This window comes from Hyperolius riggenbachi, chromosome 1 (genome assembly GCF_040937935.1).
Source record: "Hyperolius riggenbachi isolate aHypRig1 chromosome 1, aHypRig1.pri, whole genome shotgun sequence".
Taxonomy (NCBI): Eukaryota; Metazoa; Chordata; class Amphibia; order Anura; family Hyperoliidae; genus Hyperolius; species Hyperolius riggenbachi.
Window position 1 is genome coordinate 175499660 of NC_090646.1, and position 25966 is coordinate 175525625.

The 25966-nt window shown below is 43.9% G+C and overlaps 1 protein-coding gene across 2 annotated transcripts in view; it reads right to left on the reverse strand.

The window, feature by feature from the left end:
- Positions 1-249: 249 nt before the first annotated feature.
- The window catches only part of LOC137569814 (WAP four-disulfide core domain protein 5-like), a 32075-nt gene continuing 6358 nt past the window's right edge, over positions 250-25966 (reverse strand). The window contains exons 2-6 of one of the 2 annotated variants that reach the window (XR_011030994.1): positions 25186-25323; positions 20452-20598; positions 4977-5105; positions 3263-3608; positions 250-3176 (exon numbers count right to left, since the gene is read on the reverse strand). Coding sequence is in view for 1 of the 2 variants with exons in the window: in XM_068278869.1 (XP_068134970.1) it covers positions 3583-3608; positions 4977-5105; positions 20452-20598; positions 25186-25323 (440 nt within the window). In the remaining variant the exon portion in view is untranslated. Of the gene's footprint in view, positions 3609-4976; positions 5106-20451; positions 20599-25185; positions 25324-25966 lie in introns of both variants that reach the window. The other variant, XM_068278869.1, reaches the window with a different exon arrangement.

A 25966-nucleotide genomic window follows, 5' to 3' on the forward strand; every position in this document is an offset into this window, starting at 1 on the left:
CAGAGCACAAAGCGGACAACACGCACTGATATGAATCTTCTCATAGTGAATCATTGCACAAGCGTTTTGTGGGCGATTTTGAAAATCGCCTGTGCTTGAAAAAAGGCCGAAAACACCCTAGATGTGAATGACAGCATTATGCAGTACAAGAATGACTGATTGGCTTGCAGCACTTGCTCTACTATTATTAAAATAAGTGGTACTGTACAGGGAATTACACAACACACACACACAAAAATGAACACTTCATGTATTTAAAAGTTCATTTAATGAATATTTGGTGAACATATACATATATTTAAATTGTGTTTTTTATAAAATATTTTTTTAAAATTGCATGGTGTTCAGCATAAAATCCCTTAACCTCTCTGGCGTTCAGTTTCCCCAGGATATCTGTGTAAAAAGTGATCCAATTAATATTCATAACCTTTTTTCCTGTAACTTGCTAAAATGTGTCAAGCAAGGGTCTAGTATACAGTGCAGGAGATTATTAACTAATCTGCACATCAATACTGTTCACAGCATGTTTTTGTAATGATGTACGGTATATAACCGTCAATACCGCTAGCGAGGTTAATAAATAGGAACAAAACCAGAATCATAATGCAGTTTCAGTTTTTTTAAATTACTGATATATACTGTATATCGAAAAGGATTAAAACTGTTTAGGTCCCCAATACAGATCTAGATGCCCCAGCTGCACTGGTGCAAGAACAGTTTATGAAGACATTCAGGATCAGCCAAAAGTTTTTATTTCTATTTTGAGAGTTTGCAAAGAGGCTAGACTCAGGGTCAGTTTAAAGGTGCCCATACACACATCGATTTTCCAACTCAATTCCCTGCAGACTGGATCACTTTGACAAAAATCATTTGAAAGAATTAATTGGACAGGGATGGAAAATCTAGGTTGAAAGGGGCAGGAGTGGTGGACCATCAAAAGACCATAGCATTGCATTGCATCGAACAGTGCAATGCTGCGGTTCGATAGATTTTCAATAGATTCCCTGCTGGAATCTATAAAAAACTGACGTGCTGTGTGTGATAGGATTCTTTCTGAATTGATTCCTATTTTAAAGGAATTAATCGTTTTGGAAGTGTAACGGCAGCTTCAGGTCGGTTTCACACTGCATATTAACGGTAGCAGTGCAGTCCGGGGACCGCACCACACTGCCATAAAGAGGCCTTCGGGGATTACCGCGTTAATATGGAGCAATTCCCTGTCTGGCAGCGGGCCAAGCAGGAAGTGAGGCTGTAGGGCACTCACTTCCTGTGGCCGAAAAGAAGAATTGCGTTGAATTGTATTGACAATATACGCTTCAGTGCACGCGCGAAGCATAAAAGCATAAAACTTGCGGCGGTCATCGCTATAGACTTACATAACTTCCGGTCCACCACATGTCACCACAGGAGTGGCACGGCAACATAGGTATGCGCTGGTGTTAGATTAGGAACGTCCAGTGCACCGCGTCACGTGCAGTGTGATATGCCCCATAGATTTTCATTGACTTAGTCTATTAAAAACCGCCAGGGGGCAGCAAAGCAGTTTAAAAAAAAAAAATTTAAATCATGTAGCAAGCCCAGGGCTCGCTACATGATAGCTCGCTACATGATAGACGCATCCCCCACCATCTTCGATCGCCTCCGGCAATCTCCGATCAGGAAATCCCATTCAAAGAACGGGATTACCTGGAGGACTTTCCCCGTCGCCATGGCAACGGGCGGCATGACGTCACCGACGTCATCGACGTCCGTCATTGGGAGTCCCGATCCACCCCTCAGCACTGCCTGGCACTGATTGGCCAGGCAGCGCACGGGGTCTGGGGGGGGGGGGCTATGCGGCGAGGCGAGCGGCAGCGATCGGAGTGCACACGGCCCAGCAAATCGGCCCAGCAGGGCCTGAGAAATCCTCCTGCGCGGCACAGCCGGTGCTCAGCACGGGCTTACCGCCAGGGAGGTTAAGCTGAGGTAAAATGCCGCACCGCGCCAGTGTGAAAGGCCCCTCAATCATTGTCTCACACACAGCTAGGGAGATTTCCTCTATCCTATCCCCATAAGCGAATGAAATCATCTCAGTGCAGCTTCAAGCCCAAATTCAGATATATTTTTTCACACTTTACTTGATGCTATGCTAATTATTCAGGGAAAAAAACCAAAAAGCAAAATTCTTGATGTACCAGTTTGTAAAATTAGCACGTTTAAGTAGAAGTACACTGATGCGTTAACACTGTAAATGTGTGCCTCTTTCAAACAGCTTGAGATATTGAGCAGAAGTGCAGATTTTTAGGTTTTAGGTTTATGTTTTTGTCCAATCACTCAAGGGTGTAACGTGATCCCAGCAGGCCCTCCACCAAAACTCCACTAGCTGGGAACTGCTTAACCTTTTCCTTTCCCCCAAGATTGCAGTGGATAAGTGTCTTCCCACCTCCCCCTGCTGCCACGGAAGAGAGAGAACCCGGTCTGGTGGTGTGAAGGAGGAGAGCAGAGTAGTGGCAGGATCATACATTACCTTCATCCAGCAGAAGAACATGTCCTCCTCAATCCACTCTTCACTGTAATCGCTGTACAACCAGTCTCCCTATGGTCCTTGATGCATGTCACATGCTCAGACGGCAGCTGCCGGGAGATTGGCTGAACAGGGGTTACAGTGAAGAGTGGGGTGCGGTGGACATGTTGCTCCACTGGATGAAGGTAATGTATAACAACGCCACTCCTCTGCTCTCTACCTCCATGCCACTGGACCGGGCCCCCTTAGCCCCCGCCCCCCTGTGATGGTGTGGATTGCAGGGGATCGTATTAAACCGCTGTGATCAATCCATACTATGACCAATGGGGAGGAGGCAAGGTTTCTGTGTGCAAACCTGGGGATGAAGCTAAAATGTGTTACTGGCTGGTGGGGTAAAATAAACCATGCACAGAGATAACCATAAATTTGTTTTAATTGTTTACATGCTCATAGTAGCAGTAACAGGTTTAGGTTTTTGAAAATGGACACAGAACAAACAGTTCTGGCTCCCAGCCCTGGTAACAGACATATTTTCTTTAAGGTATAAAGGAAATTGAAAAGCTGCAAGATGCCCACAAATCCATAGTGATCCATAGTGAAGATCAAAATGTAGTTTAGGGTCTGTCTGTTTATGGTCCGTTTAACTCATTAACAAGAAAATAAATATGGCAGCCTCCATATCACTCTCACCACAGGGTGAGAGTGATATGGAGGCTGCCATATTTATTTTCTTTTAAACAATACTAGTTGCTTGGCAGCCCTGCTGATCTTTTTGGCTGCGGTAGTGTCTGAATTACACCAGAAACATGCATGCAGCTAATCTTGTCAGTTCTGACAATATTGTCAAAAAACCCTGATCTGCCTATACTTGTTCAGGGTCTATGGCTGAAAGTATTAGAGAAAGAGGATCAGCAGGACAGCCAGGTAACTAGCATTGCTTGAAAGGAAATAAATATGGCAGCCTCCATATTACTCTCACCTCGGGTTTACTTTAAGTATACACTGTATAAAAAATATAAAATAATCCACAGATCATGAATAACAGTTCTATCTCCTCTCGATTTCATTATCTTCTTAATTCAGTGCATTGGAGATGCTTGATTTACTGAAAGAGAAATATGCAGATGTCAATGAGGCACAACATAGATGTTAATGTGTAATCACATATCCATAACAAAAAAAAGACACATAACAAAAATGTCATTTAAAAAAAATAAATATGTGAGTGACATAGTTCCAGTTACCTAACCATTGGTTTTTTTTATACTAATTTTCACTAGTAGCACTTGAAAGGAGGCAGATTGTCTCTGTATGATTTGTCAGCATGCTTTAGCGGGATAGATCTAATAGAAAACATACCTATTCGGTATGTTTTCTGCACCTGCCAGTCTAGAATCCCCTTCAGGTACACTTTAATAATTTAAGGGGTCAATAATTAATGGGGAATTTTTTTTTTATGTATTTCACTTGTCTTTTTTATTTTTGGCCACAAGATGTCTCACACTTGCCTGTGTACTGAACAGTACACAGAAAGTAATGTGTATGTGTTTTGTTTGTTTGTTTTTTGTTAGTAATTCCAGTATTTGTATAGCTCTTTTCTCCTGTTGGACTCAAAGCGCAAAGCTTTGTTTACATTTCTTACTTGATAAAATGAAACACTAGTTAACATTATGTAAAGTTTCGGAAGCGGCCAGCTCTGCAGACAGGGAAGCTTCTAAAGCCTGTGTTAACCCTTTGAATGCAGTTCTAGTAAAAAAAAAATGCTGGTTGTGTATAATATGCTGTAAATAATCTATTAGAGCAAAGTAGAAATGCTGGGTTTCATTCCGCTTTAACCATTACACTATCCAGCTGATACCAGCGATCATTCACTTTGGGTAATTTGATCGCCTTTGGGAACACATGCTCCTATTCACCAGTTATGGACAGGCAGGACAGTGATGGGGGTGTGCATGGGTGCCCACTGCAAGCAGAAATAAACAGAGCCACAAATCGATGCCCCTGATCCACAAATAAAGATTTCAGGGGCGTCGATATGCATGGGAAGGATCCAGAACTGTAATTAAGTATGCAAAAATGTAATGTTTGTAGTTTTTTTTTTTTGTACCTACTGTACCTAAATGTCCATCCTCATCTTCTCCTATGAAGGTAATGTATGACAATGCCGTTGCTTGCCCACTTCTGGAAATACTCCTCGTTTAATTACATTGGTATGCAGAAAAGGTAGGATGGGGGTAATTGGTCTGTCAACTGGGGATGGAGGTGAGTGCTCCATCAGCTGAAGCCATACTTCCTTGCTGACATTAAGAGCTAGTTCACAGTACTCAGTTGCGTTGCAGAAAAAGTCTGCATGTCAACTCACTGGATGTCAACTAACAGATCATTAACTAACTTCTAACTCACGGCATGCAGGCTTTGTATTAAAGTATATGCCCAGTCTCCATGAGAGAGGTGAGAATAATTGACATTTTACCTTTTATAGGGACTGTACACTTCTGTCCACATTTAGGGCAGCACTTAAGTTTGGCAGGACAATCGTGGTCACTTGAGCATGGCATTGGTGATGCAGCTCCACAATCACCTGGACAGATTCCTGGTTTCTCTGAATAAGTAAAAATAAAATCCTAATTATAAAAACATATTTAGCAACAATATTGCAACTTAACTCTAGGCAAATAGGTTCAAATAATTTCTTACCTAATTTACTAACTGAGACAATAATTAAATGCATTTTTAGATACACTTGGAATGGGAGGAAGAGGATCAGCCTGGTGAGCCATTCAGACTCTACTGCATTGCATAGTGCTGTTAGTCTAAATGTGAGTTTGATTACAGGAGGCGAAAAGAATGATGACTCATCAGTGTACTGCTGCTTTTCACTAATGATGCTGTGCACCCAAGCTCTTTTTCTCAACTAGAAAAGCTTGTGTAGGAAAACACAAAAGAACAATTTCTAGCTGGCCTGAATAGGAAGAGGCTATTCTGTTGTAAGACGTCACGTACTAGCCAAGCTTAGGTGGTGGAAGCTGTCCTAAATATCACCCATACAGTCTTATACCCTTTGCACAGAGATATCTAAAACATAGCTTTTAATGAACAGTTTTAAAATGGTTGAGCCTGCAAAATAGTTCCCATAACCTAACTGGAAGAGGGGAGAGAAACTAACAGAGTCCTGTGAGTGAGGTCATCCTCACTTCGTAGGTAATCCCTCTTTCCCAAACAGTATCTTATCTAAACACACATCACACCACCATACAACCCAACATGTTTCACTCCGTAAAAGATAGGGGCTTTGTTAGGGGTACTATAACAAAGTGCTAGAGTGCTCAAAAGTGCTATACAGACATTATGCATTTGACATGAAAAACAAAAAAACAGTGAGTATGTCATAGCCTCACAGCTATTCTGACAGGCTAGCCATGACGCTATGACACACTTGATTTTTTTTTCCATGTCCAATGTATTTCTAATGTCTGATTTGCTTTTTGAGAAATATATAAGCAAACTAAGAAGAAACAGTGAGAATGGAGAATGGAGTAACTGACTGGTTCACAATTGGTGAAGGAGTGTGACAAGGTTGCATATTGTCATCTTATTTATTTAACTTGTATGCCGAATATGAAATGTGGAAAGCTGGTCTGGATGAGTGACATGCTGGAATTAAAATGGCAGGCAGGAATATTAACAATCTGAGATATGCCAAAGATACCACTCTTAAACTAAGGAAGAATAAAGGAGCCTAGGTATGAATGTCAAACAAAAAAATGGCAAAAGCTGGTCTACTGCATAACATAAAGAAAACTTAATAGATGAGGAAAAGGTAGAAGTTGTAACAGATTTCATCTTCCTGAGATTGAAGATCTCTGCAGATGGTGACTGCAGCCATGAGATTAGCAGACATTTGTTGCTTGGAAGGAAAGCTAAGACAAGTTTGAACAAGAAACTAACAGACAGAGATGTCACTTTACCAGGGCCGGCGCTTGCATAGAGGCAACAGGGGAAATTGTCCCAGAACACCAGAGTGTGTAGGGGCCTCCAAGGTGTGTGCCCCTGCACTCCAGCTATGGTGACCCAATACATGGGGAGAAGTCCAGAGTGTAGAGCATGGTGCTGCCTCCTGTGTCCTGTCTGGATTAGGTAAGACCCTACACTCTGAATTTGTAAAGGAAATGAGGAGGGAAATAGTGAGGTCCCCAACAATGCTTATGGAGACATATGGACACCTAAGGAATTTGTGTGGCTGTGAGTGTGGTGGAATGGGTCCTCGGAGTCAACTTGGAGGCTTCGGGAGGGTTGGGGCATTGCTGGGGGGGGGGGGGGGGGGGGGGGGGACTAAGTTACCTTTGCCCCAGAACCCCATTATAGCTTCAACCGGCCCTGCACTTTACCAACACAGATAATGATAGTTAAAGCTATTGTATTCTCATTTGGACTATATATAAGGTCATGCAGAGAAAAGTTAATGCTTTTGAACTATGGGTGTGGAGAAAGCTACTAAGAGTTCCCTGAACTGCCAGAAGATCTAACCAGTTAATGCTTTAAAAAATAAAGCCAGAATATTCACTAGAAGAGCTGATACTACTTTTAAAACGCAAATACTTTGGTCACATATTGAGACGACCAGGCTCTTTGGAGAAATTCTTGATGCTTGGAAAAATTAATGGTAAAAGAAGAAGAGGATGGCAGAGGCTAAGATGGATAGACAGCATAAGTGAAGCTATGAACATGCCTATGCAGCAGTTGAAAGAAGCAATGATTGACAAGACATCTGGCATTCATCTACATATGGTCACAAAGAACCAGAGTCAACTAAATGCATGAGGAGGAGGATCAACAATAAACTGTCTGACAGCTAAAGGTGTAAAGGAGAAAGCAAACTAGTGAAGCTGATATTCCCTGTATGTGGATATGTGCAGGAAAACTCACCGTTCAGGAGTTCAGCTCTCTAATGTACAACCCCTTGCACTAATCACTGCAGCTTGTATGTCCCACTCATCATAAAGAGGTACAGACTAACCTGCAAGCTCATGGTGACCCAGAACTCATTGGAGTGTGTAAGGGACTACAATGGTCCTAAAAGTCCCCTTACTAAGATGTTAAGAAAAACAAAAGTTTGCTTTCTTAAAATAGAAAGAATTTGCGATAATTCAGGTTGGAGTGAGCTTGAGATATCTCCCAGGGCATCACTGCTGAATATAGGCAAATTAACCATTGTACCCTTAGAAGCTAAACACACCTCCAAAACCGCTGGAATGCAATGATGTGTCAGCTTGTTAATTATTATGGCTCAGTACAAATTAACCACTTCAGGACCACAGTCTTTTCGCCCCTTAAAGAGAATCTGTAACGTTAAAACGTCCCCTGGGGGTACTCACCTCGGATGGGGGAAGCCTCAGGATCCTAATGAGGCTTCCCACGCCGTCTGCCGTCCCTCGGGGGTCTCGCTGTAGCCCTCCGTACAGCGGTGACGTAATATTTACCTTTGCAGGCTCCTGCGCAGGCGCTCTGGCTGCTTTCGCTCCGAAGGAGGCGGAAATACCCGATCTCAGTCGGGTCCGCTCTACTGCGCAGGCGCAAGTCTCCGGCGCCTGCGCAGTAGAGCGGACCCGACTGAGATCGGGTATTTCCGCCTCCTTCGGAGCGAAAGCAGCCACAGCGCCCCCGCTGGAGCCTGCAAAGGTAAATATTGAATTGAACAGTCGGCACAGTCGCCGGCTGTTCGGAGGGCTGCAGCGAGACCTCCGTGGGACAGAGGACGGCGTGGGAAGCCTCATTAGGATCCTGAGGCTTCCCCCACCCGAGGTGAGTACCCCCCAGGGGATCTTTTTGTCGTTACAGAGTCTCTTTAAGGACCAGAGCCTTTTTCTCCATTCAGACCACTGCAGCTTTCACGGTTTATTGCTCGGTCATACAACCTACCACCTAAATGAATTTTACCTCCTTTTCTTGTCATTAATACAGCTTTCTTTTGCTGCTATTTGATTGCTGCTGCGAGTTTTAGTTTTTATTATATTCATCAAAAAAGACATGAATTTTGGCAAAAAAACGACTTTTTTAACTTGCTGTGCTGACATTTTTCAAATAAAGTAAAATTTCCTATACATTTGAGCGCGAAAGTTATTCTGCTACATGTCTTTGATAAAAAAAAAACCATTCAGTGTATATTTATTGGATTGGGTAAAAGTTATAGCGTTTACAAACTATGGTGCCAAAAGTGAATTTTCCCATTTTCAAGCATCTCTGACTTTTCTGCGCACCTGTCAAGTTTCATGAGGGGCTAAAATTCCAGGATAGTACAAATACCCCCCAAATGACCCCATTTTGGAAAGAAGACATCCCAAAGTATTCAGTGAGAGGCATGGTGAGTTCATAGAAGATTTTATTTTTTGTCACAAGTTAGCGGAAAATGACACTTTCTGACAAAAAAAAGAAAAAGAAAAAGTTTCCATTTCTTCTAACTTGCGACAAAAAAAAATGAAATCTGCCACGGACTCACTATGCTCCTCTCTGAATACCTTGAAGTGTCTACTTTCCAAAATGGGGTCATTTGTGGGGTGTGTTCACTGTCCTGGCATTTTGGAGGGTGCCTAATTGTAAGCACCCCTGTAAAGCCTAAAGATGCTCATTGGACTTTTGGCCCCTTAGCGCAGTTAGGCTGCAAAAAAGTGCCACACATGCGGTATTGCCGTACTCAGGAGAAGTAGTATAATGTGTTTTGGGGTGTATTTTTACACATACCCATGCTGGGTGGGAGAAATATCTCCGTAAATGACAATTGTTTTATTTTTTTTACACACAATTGTCTATTTATAGAGATATTTTTCCCACTCAGCATGGGTATGTGGAAAAATACACCCCAAAACACATTATACTACTTCTCCTGAGTACGGCGATACCACATGTGTGGCACTTTTTTGCACCCTAACTGCGCTAAGGGGCCCAAAGTTCAATGAGTACCTTTAGGATTTCACAGGTCATTTTGAGAAATTTCGTTTCAAGACTACTCCTCACGCTTTAGGGCCCCTAAAATTCCAGGACAGTATAGGAACCCCACAAATTACCCCATTTTAGAAAGAAGACACCCCAAGGTATTCTGTTAGGAGGATGGTGAGTTCATAGAAGATTTTTTTTTTTTGTCACAAGTTAGCGGAAATTGATTTTAATTGTTTTTTTTCACAAAGTGTCATTTTCCGCTAACTTGTGACAAAAAATAAAATCTTCTATGAACTCACCATACTCCTAACGGAATACCTTGGGGTGTCTTCTTTCTAAAATGGGGTCATTTGTGGGGTTCCTATACTGCCCTGGCATTTTAGGGGCCCTAAACCGTGAGGAGTAGTCTTGAAACCAAATGTCGCAAAATGACCTGTGAAATCCTAAAGGTACTCATTGGACTTTGGGCCTCTTAGCGCACTTAGGGTGCAAAAAAGTGCCACACATGTGGTACCGCCGTACTCAGGAGAAGTAGTATAATGTGTTTTGGGGTGTATTTTTACACATACCCATGCTGGGTGGGAGAAATATCTCTGTAATTGACAATTGTTTGATTTTTTTTACACACAATTGTCCTTTTACAGAGATATTTCTCCCACCCAGCATGGGTATGTGTAAAAATACACCCCAAAACACAATATACTACTTCTTCTGAGTACGGTGATACCACATGTGACACTTTTTTGCAACCTAGGTGCGCTAAGGGGCCTAACGTCCTATTCACAGGTCATTTTGAGGCATTTGGATTCTAGACTACTGCTCACGGTTTAGGGCCCCTAAAATGCCAGGGCAGTATAGGAACCCCACAAGTGACCCCATTTTAGAAAGAAGACACCCCAAGGTATTCTGTTAGGAGTATGGTGAGTTCATAGAAGATTTTTTTTTTGTCACAAGTTAGCGGAAAATGACACTTTGTGAAAAAAAAAACAATACATATCAATTTCCGCTAACTTGTGACAAAAAATAAAATCTTCTATGAACTCATCATACACCTAACAGAATACCTTGGGGTGTCTTCTTTCTAAAATGGGGTCACTTGTGGGGTTCCTATACTGCCCTGGGATTTTACGGGCCCAAAACTGTGAGTAGTCTGGAAACCAAATTTCTCAAAATGACTGATCAGGGGTATAAGCATCTGCAAATTTTGATGACAGGTGGTCTATGAGGGGGCAAATTTTGTGGAACCGGTCATAAGCAGGGTGGCCTCTTAGATGACAGGATGTTTTGGGCCTGATCTGATGGATAGGAGTGCTAGGGGGGTGACAGGAGGTGATTGATGGGTGTCTCAGGGGGCGGTTAGAGGGGAAAATAGATGCAATCAATGCACTGGGGAGGTGATCGGAAGGGGGTATGAGGGGGATCTGAGGGTTTGGCCGAGTGATCAGGAGCCCACACGGGGCAAATTAGGGCCTGATCTGATGGGTAGGTGTGCTAGGGGGTGACAGGAGGTGATTGATGGGTGTCTCAAGGTGTGATTAGAGGGGGAAAATAGATGCAAGCAATGCACTAGCGAGGTGATCAGGGCTGGGGTCTGAGGACGTTCTGAGGTGTGAGCGGGTGATTGGGTGCCCGCAAGGGGCAGATTAGGGTCTAATCTGATGGGTAACTGTGACAGGTGGTGATAGGGGGTGATTGATGGGTAATTAGTGGGTGTTTAGAGGAGAGAAGAGATGTAAACACTGCACTTGGGAGGTGATCTGATGTCGGATCTGCGGGCGATCTATTGGTGTGGGTGGGTGATCAGATTGCCCGCAAGGGGCAAGTTAGGGGCTGATTGATGGGTGGCAGTGACAGGGGGTGATTGATAGGTGATTGACAGATGATCAGTGGGTTATTACAGGGAATAACAGATGTAAATATTGCACTGGCGAATTGATAAGGGGGGGTCTGAGGGCAATCTGAGTGTGTGGGCGGGTGATTGGGTGCCCGCAAGGGGCAGATTAGGGTCTAATCTGATGGATAACAGTGACAGGTGGTGATAGGGGGTGATTGATGGGTAATTAATGGGTGTTTAGAGGAGAGAAGAGATGCAAACACTGCACTTGGGAGGTGATCTGATGTCGGATCTGCGGGCGATCTATTGGTGTGGGTGGGTGATCAGATTGCCCGTAAGGGGCAGGTTAGGGGCTGATTGATGGGTGGCAGTGACAGGGGGTGATTGATGGGTGGCAGTGACAGGGGGTGATTGACAGGTGATTGACAGGTGATCAGTGGGTTATTACAGGGAATAACAGATGTAAATATTGCACTGGCGAATTGATAAAGGGGGGTCTGAGGGCAATCTGAGCGTGTGGGCGGGTGATTGGGTGCCCGCAAGGGGCAGATTAGGGTCTAATCTGATGGGTAACAGTGACAGGTGGTGATAGGGGGTGATTGATGGGTAATTAGTGGGTGTTTAGAGGAGAGAAGAGATGTAAACACTGCACTTGGGAGGTGATCTGATGTCGGATCTGCGGGCGATCTATTGGTGTGGGTGGGTGATCAGATTGCCCGCAAGGGGCAGGTTAGGGGCTGATTGATGGGTGGCAGTGACAGGGGGTGATTGATGGGTGGCAGTGACAGGGGGTGATTGATAGGTGATTGACAGGTGATCAGTGGGTTATTACAGGGAATAACAGATGTAAATATTGCACTGGCGAATTGATAAAGGGGGGTCTGAGGGCAATCTGAGCGTGTGGGCGGGTGATTGGGTGCCCGCAAGGGGTAGATTAGGGTCTAATCTGATGGGTAACTGTGACAGGTGGTGATAGGGGGTGATTGATGGGTGATTGATGGGTAATTAGTGGGTGTTTAGAGGAGAGAAGAGATGTAAACACTGCACTTGGGAAGTGATCTGATGTCGGATCTGCGGGCGATCTATTGGTGTGGGTGGGTGATCAGATTGCCCGCAAGGGGCAGGTTAGGGGCTGATTGATGGGTAGCAGTGACAGGGGGTGATTGACGGGTGATTGACGGGTGATTGACGGGTGATTGACAGGTGATTGACAGGTGATCAGGGGGGACAGATGCATACAATAAACGCGGGGGGGGGGGGTCTGGGGGGGGTCTGGGGAGAATCTGAGGGGTGGGGGGTGATCAGGAGGGGGCAGTGGGCAGGGGGGGGATAAAAAAAAAATAGCGTTGACAGATAGTGACAGGGAGTGATTGATGGGTGATTAGGGGGGTGACTGGGTGCAAACAGTGGTCTGGGGGGTGGGCAGGGGGGGGGTCTGAGGGGTGCTGTGGGCGATCAGGGGGCAGGGGGGGGAAATCAGTGTGCTTTGGTGCAGACTAGGGTGGCTGCAGCCTGCCCTGGTGGTCCCTCGGACACTGGGACCACCAGGGCAGGAGGCAGCCAGTATAATAGGCTTTGTATACATTACAAAGCCTATTATACTATGTACATGCGGCGATCCGGGTGCTAGTAACCCGTCGGCGCTTCCGAACGGCCGGCGGGTTACTACGAGCGGTGGGCGGAGCCAGTCCCCGGCGGCTGATCGCGTCACGAATGACGCGATCGCCGCATAGCCACTCCCGCAGCCGCCCCCGCCGATGGGCGTATTGCGGTCGTTTGGGCCCAGTCTTTGCCGCCGCCCATCGGCTGGGGGCGGTCCTCAAGTGGTTAACAAGCTGACACATCATTGCATTCCAGCGGTTCTGGAGGTGTGTTTAGCTTCTAAGGGTACAATGGTTAATTTGCATATATTTAGCAGTGATGCCCTGGGAGATATCTCAAGCTCACTCCGACCTGAATTATCGCAAATTCTTTCTGTTTTAAGAAAGCAAACTTTTGTTCATCATACAGAGGATGGGATCATCACGTGACAGCAGATGAAACAGAGGACTTTGTATCTCTCACATCATCCTCCCAGGAAGTGAGGGAGATACAGGGAACTCTAGAACTCAGGCTGCAGACAGTCTGTGCAGAAAAAAACAGGGCAGCTGCAGATGAGGAGCATTGATTTACTTTGACATGTAAAGCCTTATCTCTTGGAGGTCTACCACCTTTCTGCTTTTTACACCCAAGACCATGACCTTTTTGGCCCTTCCCAGAAATCCGGCCATGTGTATGGTGTAATAATGGCACATAGTACTTCCTCTATGCTATGAAATCCACCATAGAGCCAAATGTGCTTCAAAGTGCTTGGCCATTGGTAGGGCCAGACATTCTACTTTGCTGGAAGACTGCAAAAAAAAAAAAAAAAGGTAACATATGCTGTGTTCTAGCGATTTTGCCTGGAAGGTGAAAAACACATTTTGATGTACCATGAATTGAAATGTCTTTTAAATTACGGTATGCTACATGCATCTTTCTTTACTTCTTTGTGAATATATTTTGCTAGGATTATACAGTAAGCATATTATCATTGATTACTAATGGGGGGCAGCAAACAGCTATACGAGTTGATATTTACAATATACATTGATTGAAGTAATTAAAGTGAATGTGTGAACTCTGGGGTTAAGGTAGCACCTTAGTATTTACAATTAAAAGCAGTACTTTGCAGATTTATAATGAAGTCTTTATATTCATAAATGTAAACCGATTAATAAATACAAAGGTTATTTCAAGACTGATTTACTATGTAAATACATTGCTGTTATGCAAAGACGGCTAGCATATTGATGTTTGTTCCTTCCTCTATCTGAAGGACAAAACACTTGTGTATTATTTGTACTGGTTCACTGAGCCGTTAAGTCGTAAGTTAGCTCACTAAAAACATTAAGTAAATGAAGCACAAAATATAATTCCTTGGGTATGCAAAACAGAATAGAAAGAAAAACAATTGATAACAATGATTGTTGCTAAATTCATGAAGGGTCATTTAATCCAAAAAAAAAGTCAGACGGTGATTAGTGGAATGAAGTGAATAAAATACGTTTGTTTACTCATAAAGTTCTAGCCAAGGGTCTTCTGGTTCAGATGAGTTTTCATCCTCCTTTGAATTATGCAAACAAGGGAAACACTAGCTCACTCCCTATTTACCACTTCATTGCAAAAGAGATACTGGTTGGCTGTGGGGTTAAAAGACCACCCATAAAAGCCTTTATTATAAATAGGGCCTTTTCTTGATGTGAAGAAAATGTTATTCAAATGCTTTTTGTATAATTTAAACAACATATTTTAAACATTTGTGTTGCAAATGGTCAAAACAATCATGATTGGGTAGATAGCAGTGAGTAAAAAGGACATAGATGGCATCCTGAAAAAAGGGCGTTCCAAGCATGGCAATGATAACAGCCCCAAAAAGCGTTAAAGGCTGGAAATTTAGTTGCCCGATAAAATAGCAGTCAAAGCGGAAATAGTAGTCCACAATAGCCACTGCGCCTGCACAGTCCTCATTGATGCACCTGCACAGTTTGAAAGCCATCATGATGTCCTGGAGACCACCAGGAGCATGAAGGCTTTGGCAGAGGGCTTCCATACTGCAGAGCCATGCGAACTGCGCAGGCGCGGCAGCTATTGTGGACTACTACTTCCAGGGCAAGGATGGCGACCCAGGGGAGGGTCAGGGCCCCGTCCGAACACTTTACACATGACAATCGTGGGAAAAGGAGGACGTAGTTCGCGTCCCCGCAACTTCATGCAGATAGATAGGTATTTACTTTTATTCAGCATTCTCACCTCTACTATCCTTTAAAGAGCCACTATCATGAAAGATTGTAAAATGTTAAATATATGTGTACGCATTCGTATAAAATGTATATTTCTGCCCCGCTGTCTCACATTTTTGGACTATCCTCCAGTCTACCCAGGCTCGGGTTCTCCCTGTTTGAATCCGTAGAGACCCGTAAAGTGGATCCGAGGTGAACTTTAACACATTGCATAATTGTGTTCCTTTCCTATTGTTTATAGGGCATTCCTCAAGCCAAATACTTTTTTTGTTTTTGTTTTAATACTGTAATTCTCTATAAACTAAAAAAGCCACGCCCACAGGTTTTCAGAGAGCCTTGGCAGTAGCAAGGGCTCATGGGAGCTTAGTCTGGGCAGGAGGAGGGGGAGGCGTTACTAGCCATTGATTTCAGAGGCGGAGGAGGAGGAGAGGGGATTAGGCATTGTATCACATTTAGGCTAATTTCACACCAGGACGTTGCGTTAGAGGGGGCGTTAAGGTCGTATAACGTCCCCCTAACTCAACGCCTGGTGGTGCTGGATCTGGACGTCAGAGTGAGCCGCGTTGTGCAGCTCACTCTGGCGTCAGTGATGCCGTGATGCGCACTCTTGTGCGCATGCGGCATCACGTGGTCCCGCCGGCCAATCGCCGCACAGAGCGGCTGCTCCAGGAAGTAAACACTGCACGTCATAACGTGCAGTGCATATTAATTAGCCATGTGCCTGGCCGCTCTCCGCTCCTCCCCAACATTACTGAGCATGTGCAAGCAGTCCAAAGTACTGCATGCAGTACGTTGCCTTGTGACGCAGCGTTACAATGTAGCGCAACGTCCACACTGTGAACAGCCCCATTGATTTTTCAGTACTGTGCGGTGGGCTGCGTTACAGGCTGCTCTAACGTGCGCCTGTAACGTCCCACTGTGAAACCAGCCTAATAAATAATCATATTCTATTAAAACTGTTTGCAGCTAGATTTGCTGTGTAAACCATCTAAACTTTAGATAAGATATATAGACAAGTTACTTGTTATAGTTAGTTTTTCATCTCGGATCCGCTTTAAGTCTTGCTCTTAGTCCTAAAACCTACAAAATCCACATCACAGACTTCAATTTATCCTAGTAGCAATTAAAGCTTACATTGCCTCACAGTGGCTCAAACCCACCCTCTCAATTACTGTGTTAAACTACCACACAGACATATAATGGTATATGAACACCTCAATGCATTAATCCAGGATAACATGACTCAATATTCTACAATTTGGGAACCCTGGATTAATTTTAGAGATGGGTTTGGTCTTCTATCTATACAAGCTTAATTCTGGTGCATTTATTTATTCCTGCCGTCACAATGGTCTCAACTTACAGTACCTCTTGCCTATAACTTGAGTTGCTTAATTTATAATATATGACCACACACACACACACACACACACACACACACACACACACACACACACACACACACACACACACACACACACACACACACACACACACACACACACACACACACACACACACACACACACACACACACACACACACACACACACACACACACACACACACACACACACACACTTTTGTTATTTTGTGGGAGTTCGCTCAGTGTTATTATTGACTGTACTACTATGGTTCAAGATTTCAATAAACCTTTTTGAAACTGAAATGTACAGTACATTTCTTCCAGAGTTAAGTGCATTCCACACACAGATGTACATTTCTTCCAGAGTTAAGTGCACACACACACAATCAGTGACTGATATTATCTTATGGGAGTTCGCTCAATGTTATTATTGCCTGTACTACTATGGTTCAAGATTTCAATAAACATTTTTGAGACTGAAATGTACAGTACATTTCTTCCAGAGTTAAAGGGAACCAGAGAGGAATGAAATGGGAAAATAGAAACAAGCTTTTATACATACCTGGGGCTTCTTCCAGCCCCTTAAGCCTGGATCGCTGCCACGCCGCCATCCTCCGCTTCCTCTATCGCCGCTACCGGGTCCCGTCACTTCCGGCGGACGCGGCCAATTGTCTGCATCACAGGGGCTCCCTCCTTACCCTTACGCATGCGGCTGCGCAGTAGGCAGCCACAAGCGTAAGTGTATGGAGAGAGCCCCTGTGATGCGGAGAATTGGCCGCGTCTGCCGGCCGACTGGCCGACTGGCGGTAATGACGGGACCCGGTACCGGCGGATCCAGGCAGCGGAGGATGGCGGCGTGGGAGCGATCCGTGCGTATGGGGCTGGAGGAAGCCCCAGGTATGTATAAAAGTTTTTATTTTATCCTTTCTGGTTCTCTTTAAGTGCATTCCACTCACAAATGTACATTTCTTGCAGAGTTAGAGTTGCACACACACATACACACACACACACACACCTGTACTATTATGGTTCAAGAGTTCAAATAAACATTTTTGAAACTGAAATGTTCTTCCAGAGTTAAGTGCATTCCAAATTATTTTTTTTCCTATGTTGTTGTCACTTACAGAAGGTAGTAAAAATGTGACAGACCTTGTTTTGGACTAGTCCATCTTCTCAGGGGGGATTACCTTTACTTCCGGCACTAGTATCACGAGTTATACTTTTAGGGCGACCCACAGTACTCAAGTAGTGGAACTGTTAGTACGCTAATGGGAGTTACTAATGAGCATTACTGTTGGTAATGCTTGTTACTGTAGCAATGGTCGAGCTGCTTGAGTAGCGCATCCTGCTAATAGCATAACTTGCGGTACTTGCTGCTGGTAGTCTGTGTAATATTGTTGTGCGCTGTCTATGCATATTATTACCATCATTTTGTGAATCAGGCCCAATGTATGGCGCAGAAGTGCAGTTTAACCACCTTAGCGGTATGGACCAGCTCAGCTCATCCATTACCGCCGCGGTGGATATCCCAGCCCCTGGTGGGTCTTATTTTACAATTTATTTTTAAAACACGCAGCTAGCAGTTTGCTAGCTGCGTGTTTAATTCGATCGCCGCTGCTCACCGCTGATCCGCCGCTACACACCGCGAAAGAGGCCCCCCAGACCCTCAGCGCAGCCTGGCCAATCACCCCCAGGCTGTGCTATGGGGTGGATCGGGACTCCCCCTGACGTCATGACGTCGATGACGTCATTCCGATCATTGCCATAGCGACGAGGGAAGCCCTAACAGGAAATCCCGTTCAGAGAGGGATTTCCTGTTGGGTATGGTTGCCGGCGGCGATCGGAGGGGTGGGCGGGATGGCGCAGGGAGGGGGGAATCATGTAGGCTAGCTACATGATTGCTACATGATAAAAAAAAATAGGTTAAAAAAAACCACCTGCGGCCGAACGCTGCAAAGAAATAGAACGCCAGAGTGGTTAACTGAGTAATCTTTAAGCAATCTCATTAAGGTTTATGTACTGTAGTAGGTATGCATTACTAAACACATTTTTTAAATTATAGTCAATCCAGTATAATCGGTAGATGTTGGTAAGATTTGGCAGCTATTACCCCATACGATAGTTGTGTGACAGCAGCATAGCATTAATAGCACCAGAAGTCAAACCTGTACTTTATTAGGTTTTGATTGGCTGAAACTAGCAGCTTGAGGGAACAGAAAGAAGACAAGATCTGCCATTGCCTATAAATATTGTTTTATTCAACTAGCAGACAACCAACTGGCAAAAACAAGGAAGTAGTCTTCAACTACAGGCATAGTGGTGAAAAAAAAGAAATGGAAGAAAAATATGGTATAGGCAACAGTCGCCCAGAAGTTAATCAAGTTAGATGCCACCTGGGCACAGACCTGCTATGCCTTTTAGAATTGGGTTTATGCAGAGCAGATAACCTTTCCACTGTTAACACAAGCCAACTTTAACTTTGAATCATTTTAGCTTGATTATTATAATACAGTCTGATCTGTAATTGATTGTAATGGGTATCTGCACCTGAAAACACTTTGAAAAATCACATTTTATAGCCTGAGTCATCCTCATGCACGAAAGTTGTGGACATTCTGACCTGTGCTTTCATAGTGCCAGGCTGCTGCTAGAACACATTGATTCATGTCAGCAGCACTGCGCAGTTTCGCCTTGTGGACCCAGGTTGGCATGATTAAAAAGCTCATATGAACTGACAAAAAATAATAATAATTCATACATATGTTGGAGGTGCACTTCCACTTAGTCCCCCCTTCTCCTGGTAACTCTCAACCACCCATGATGGGCAAGAGAAACATGAGATCACATGGTAAAACAAACCTTGCTGCCAAAGTCACAGGATGATATAACAGTAGCAAAGTAATCCATATTGGTTTTTGAAGCCACCTATCATAGCAATTGATCAATAAGGAGGAAGGGTCAGGATCTACTTTTGTAGGGAATGTGAAAATGGCAATACAGTCCCATGTGCTCGCCGGTTGTGGCAAAAACAGCACAACCTCCCCCCCCCCCCTCCCCCCCCAAAAAAAATACTTGTCAAGCCTCCATCTATGTCTTGCAACCATCCTGTACCTCTTTGCGGGCTCTGAGTGGCTTTTCGGCATTGTCAGGTAACACGGCGGCTTCCGTACACGGATGCCGGAAGCCACCATGAGCCCGCTAGGAGGTACTGGAAGGCTGCTATATGTCGCTGGAGACTTGATAAGTATTTTACAGCCTTCTAGCATCCCCAAAAATCCCCCAAAAAAGGTCCCCATTATTCTTCAGACATGCCGTAAGTTAAGACTTAAGTTTGCCTGAATTTCGGATTATGGGGACTCTGCTCTATGTGTATTACTCTATCAGGCAATATGGATAAGCTTTCGAATTCCGGGGGCTTTCTGCGGCAGAAATTGATATGCAGAAACCGGAATTCCATGGAAATGCCACAATACCAAGAGTAGAAAATTTTAGGCCAATCACAAAACTCAGAAGCATTGGACCAATCAAACAATCATTATTGTACAGCGGAAATCGGAAAAGCATGGCTTTTAGGGTAATAAGACAACTCAGAAGTATTGAGGAAAAAAAAAATGAACAGTATTTATATAGTGCCTCTCTCCTGTCGAACTCAAAGCGCTTGTGAAGCAGCCACAAGAGCGCACTCAGTAGGCAGTAGCAGTGTTAGGGAGACTTGCCCAAGAAACTACTGAATAGGTGCAGCTTACTGGGCAGGGTATGCAAAACTTATCGGAAGGCAGAAGCAGAATCGGATATTGGCACTTCCAATCATTCCTTTCAGGCAATATCTATGGAATTACAGAGCCTTTTGACCCATTCGATAGTTTTCATTGAAGATAACTTTCTGTTATATATTTTCCTGTATATGTTAATTTCTATTCTAAATCTTTTAGGCTATTCTAAGTCCATGGCAGATGTGTTAAGAGAAAGAAGCCATTACAACAGTTCTACAAACCTTTTAATGCAGGGAGGCAGTCTCGAGTGGCTCCTCGATCACAGCATTTAGCATTGCCTATGCAGCCGAAATCGCTCACACATTTCGGAGGTGCGTTTTGACCGTCTGTAGCTGGCAGATCACTGTCTGGACAAAATCCTGGCCGTTCTGAAGGAAAAGCAGAGGTACATTTATAACACAATGCTTACTTTTGATGATTACTATTGTTTGCCTAGATTGTCTCTTGCCAAACTTTCCCTCTTTCATAAGAACAAACATGTGCCCTCCATCAATCTACATGTACCTAATGGCAAACGATGAAGGAATACTTTGGAATGAAAATCTTACATGTTTTACTTTGCAAAACCACTTATTCAAGTGTTCTTTGAAGAGATCTTTTACAGTTATTTTGTGCCTCACATATATGTCTCCTTACCTTGTATCAGAACTCATCCAAGTCAATTATGATTATATATGTAGCTGTGTTTACCAGTCAGACACACACACACACACACACACACACACACACACACACACACACACACACACACACACACACACACACACACACACACACACACACACACAAACACACTGGTTGGTACCTCTGGCCAATCAGAACATTTGATTAAAGCCTATTCTTCGTTTACATTGTAGTATGGTAGGTATGAGATCCTGGAGCTTGAAATTAACACTCTTCTCAGAAGAATCTCAACCGCTGCAGTAAGCCACCGCCCACAACTGTGCCTCCCACACTAAGCCACCGCCCACAGGTGCTGTAGGGTCCATGTAGATATTTATAACTTTAAAGAGAAACTCCGACCAAGAATTGAACTTTATCCCAATCAGTAGCTGATACCCACTTTTACATGAGAAAAATAATGATTTTCACAAACAGACCATCAGGGGGCGCTGTATGACTGATTTTGTGCTGAAACCCCTCCCACAAGAGGCTCTGGTACCGTACGGTACTCTGGGCAAACTGTCACAATGTAACAATGTTCAGACAGGAAATAGCTGTCTGTTAAAGCCAGACCAGCTAGAAACAGCTCCATAATCTGCCCACAGTAACAATGTCACCATGTAATACAAGTCAGAATGTGAATCTGGGAGAGGAAAGATTTTACAATGAGCAAACACTGACTAAATCATGTATACATAATTATTGTAAAAATGAAGCACTTTTTTTATTACATTATTTTCACTGGAGTTCCTCTTTAAGTTAGTATATAGGATGTGTTTGAAATAAGACTGGTCAAAATTCTTTTAAAATAGAAGATTACAGTTGCCAGGTTGTCATGGTGATCTCTCAGCTTCCAGGTCCGTGCATACTTACAACTGTGGATTAGTATTATAGATATGCATATTTAGGTTACTTCTTATACAAAAGGAAGACCTATTTAATTTCTGTGGTGATGTATATTTCTAAAGCTATGGAATGGCTGTTTTTTGCATAAGTAAATAGTCATTCTTATGAGCAAAACTGATTTTGCATTAAAATGCTAATGTATCTCTACTCACTAATGTAAACGATCTTTCAGCAGTCACATCACACATGAACATCTGCAGCAACAAACAAACATTTAATGATCTCAATCTAAAACTCCATTGATCCATTTTACAGTGAGATTTACTTGCTTGTAATAGCTGCTTGCCCAAATAAGGCTGATGGAGGATTCTCATTGGTTTATTGGGAGCAGTGAGGAACCCTGGCAGGAGCTTTAAAGATTATTTTTACAGAGGCTCCAGTTTTCAGTAATACAGGTAAAAGTAGCGGAGAGCAGTGGCGGCGGTAGTCCCAATGGTTTGTCTGGGAGCAAGCATAGTCGGGGAGGGACGCTGCCAGGGGAACCTGGGATGTAGTGGCAGATGTTGAGTGAGCTCGGATATGCCTGGTGCTGTTGCAGCGGTGAGGGCCGGATGTCGGGAGTGTGCCAGGTGTCTGCCACTGTAGCAGCAGTAGAAGCAACGGGGAACAATGGCCGGGGCAGATCTTCAAGCAAAACGACAGATGAAAAAAAAAGGAAGACAGAAGTGTACCGAAGAAAAAGTATAAAGAAGAAGATGACGTCTCAAGAAAGAGGACAACAGATGAAAAAAAAGTTTTTTATTCATTAAGTTTTTCTTATACTTTACAATGTTAGATAGATTGTCAAAAGTGGTAGTTCCCACCACCTCCTCCTGAGCAACAGAGTTGGGAATGAGCCTCTTGTCCTTGACATTGACAGGGGCTTTGCAGGAGAAGAAAAGATATCTGCCCATCTCCTGCAAATTCCCCCCATGTCATGGACCATGCAGGCCGGTATGGCATAGTATGGAGGAGCCCTATGCGGGTTAGTTCAGGCGTTCTGGCTATACAGCCTAGATGAGACACAAGGGGTTCAAGAAAAGTGTAAAGGGGAGGTCATGCTAATTACTACTACTTACTTTGTGAAAAAAAAAGAAGAAGCCCTTACCCCTCTAAAACTTTTATTAACTCCTCCTTACCTATGCCGGCTGGTGTAGCCAGGATGGCTGAGCCAGCCAGTGTGGGGCTCCACCATATTAAGCTATACCAATCCACATGGTACATAATATGGGGAACTCTGTAAAAGATGAGTGATGAAGCATCTCCCTCTCCTATAAAACCCTGTCAATATCATAGACAAAGGACTCATCCCCAGCTCTAAGCTTTAGACAAGACAAATAACATTTATATTGCACTTTTCTCCTAGTGGACTCAAGGCACCAGAGCTGCAGCCACTAGGGTGCGCTCTATAGGCAGTAGCAGTGTTAGGGAGACTTGCCTAAAGTCTCCTACTGAATAGCTCCTGGAACAGGCAGAAATGAGATACAAACCCAGGTCTACTGTATCAGAGGCAGAGGCCTTAACCATTACACCATCCAGCCACCTCTATCCTCTATGTGTGGGGTAACTACCCCACACATGTGAGGATAGTTGTTGGGGGGACTTATGGTGGTATCTGGGAGCCTCCTTTAATAAGGAGACCCCTAGATGCCTGTTCTTTTCCCCTCAGCAAAGGTGGCTCCCAGATGCCAACTTAAAGTGGATCTTCATTACACATTAACAATATCCTCCAGCCTTGCTGTAAAGAAAAGTTACATTTACCTGCGGTGTGTTGTTCCACAAAGCTGTCCCGAAGACCCCACATCACTCCACTTCCTGTCCCTACTTGGGCTTCGTGGGACAACAAATTGCAGGTAAATGTAACTTTTCTTTACAACAAGGCTGGAGGATATTGTTAATGTGGATGGAGATCCACTTTAAGCTGGTGGCAGATGAGTGATACAGACTTTGCACCTGCTCTGAGCAGGAAAAATTAACGCTCATCTGCCTTCATGTTTGACATGAAGCGATGCTTCCCAGCAGCATGAAAGGGGCAATTGGATAGGTTGATGCTAGGGATACAGTTGTCAGTTGCATAACGCTCATGTTATAATGAGCGTGAACTGCAATGGAGAATGGACATACACTTTATTACAAAGCCTGCATCACGCAGTGAGTAAAACAACGTGATAATTTACAATGCAGTACTGTGAACAGCACCATAGCATTGTATGGGCAGGGAGTTCACATGAAGAATTATTCATCAATGCAACTGAGCACTGTGAACTAGCCCTTAAAAGAACTTGCTGGATAATAAAATCATCTAAGTGAGTTTTTTACCATCCTGCTGGGTGCAAAGGGGAATAGCATAAGGCAAGAGCAATGCCGTCCAGAGCAGGATTATCCACCAGGCAACCTAGGCAGGTGTTTGGATATAAAAAGGCCCACCTGCCAAGTTCTTTGACCTCTCTGCACTTCAGTTTACCAAAAAGAACACAAGGGGGCCCCAAATCTACTTCCTTGCCTAGGGCCCCAACAACAACAAAAAACACCCTGGGGGATAATTACTTACCTCGGGAGAGGAAGCCTCAGGGTCCCCATCCTCCGAAGCTTGAGGGAATTCAGTTTTGTCTAAGCCAAATGTCCCTCTTCAAAGCCTGACAAGGACTGCGCAGGCACGGCAATATTTACCTACTGCGATCCTGCACAAGGGCACTAGCGGCTCTTTGTTTAGGCTAAGGGGGAAGTAGCCGAGTCTAATCGATCTCCTCTACTGTACAGGCACAAAGGACTCGCACCTGCGCAGTAAAGCGGATACGATCGGCCTCTGCTATTTTCGCCTTAGCCCGAACGAGGCTATTGAACGTGGCGATCGTTTGGCCGAACCTGCGCAGGATCACGGTAGGTAAATAGTTACAATTGAAGGCCTTAACCATACCAGTCGGTGCAGGATCAGGCAAGCCAGGCCAATCCACAATAGAAGAAATAGAGGTAAATATTTACCTTGTCGCTGTTCAGGGGGTCACAGCGCTGGATTGCTGGTACACCGGAGGATGGGGGAAGCCTTGTTAGGATCCAGAGGCTTCCACCTCCCGAGGAAAGTATCCCCCAGATGTTTTTTTTTTTAATCTTACAGATTCTCTTTAATCCCTCTCTGTTGCTGCCTAAGTTTGGAACTGGCCACTGCTTTACACTGGTGAGGTAGTGAACAGGATAAAGCCCTAAGTGCCTCCTGCTGTTGTTCGCTCTCTTTTTTTAATCAATACCTTGGAGACTGAAGTGTTGTTGAAATAGTCATTCCTGTTACTGATAATAAACTCAACAAACATTCTGGCTTTACCGATCACAAACATACACAGCACATTTCTGTAAATCAGACACTGATAATTACATTTACAGGAAGTTACAGTGACACCGATCAGCCATACCTGCATACAGACATGTGCGTCCACACGCTGAGTCACAGCATTTCATTAGATTTGGGCATTCCATGTCATTGGAACATCTTTTATCACAGGCAGAATTCTGCAATGCTGATGACTTCGGACATGAACCCGGCTTGGCTTCTGAAAAACATGAAAAAAGGATCAAAACTTCAGCTGAATGAAATGAATTACTTTCTTACTTTCAGAAATCATCATGTGTTATCTAACATTTCTGCTTCTAAAGGCAATATGAAAATAATATTTGAAGATGGTATTGATGGAATATGCTTACCGGTCATTCATCAAAAGTAATGTCATTTAGAAACTAGTGACTGAAACATAAATGATCATTTGAGCAGTGGTGGGGAAAAAACTGTAGATGCTATTGCTCAGTTGCTTTGCTCATTGTGCACAATGTACATTACTGGTATATTCAATACTTTGATTGAATCTGCTAGAAATTGATGCAGTAAACAATTAGCACTTTTGGTCAAAATCAATCAATTCGATCAATTGTGCCGAATAGATAATTTCGATTGGTCAGCAGCTGGTCAGGAGTGAATCGCTAGCAGCATTCGATTTCACGGTAAGTGATGCAGCAACTGAGCTGACACCTACCTGTCTGCCACGTGTATTCTCTCTACCACCTGGCTCCCCTTCCTGTGTCTTGGGCCCCTGTATCATGTCACAAGTGCTACAGGTCAAACACTAGAGGCCTCTAGTGGTAACAAAAGGTATGTAGCATGGTGCATGTATTGATTATCATATGACACAGACCCACGGG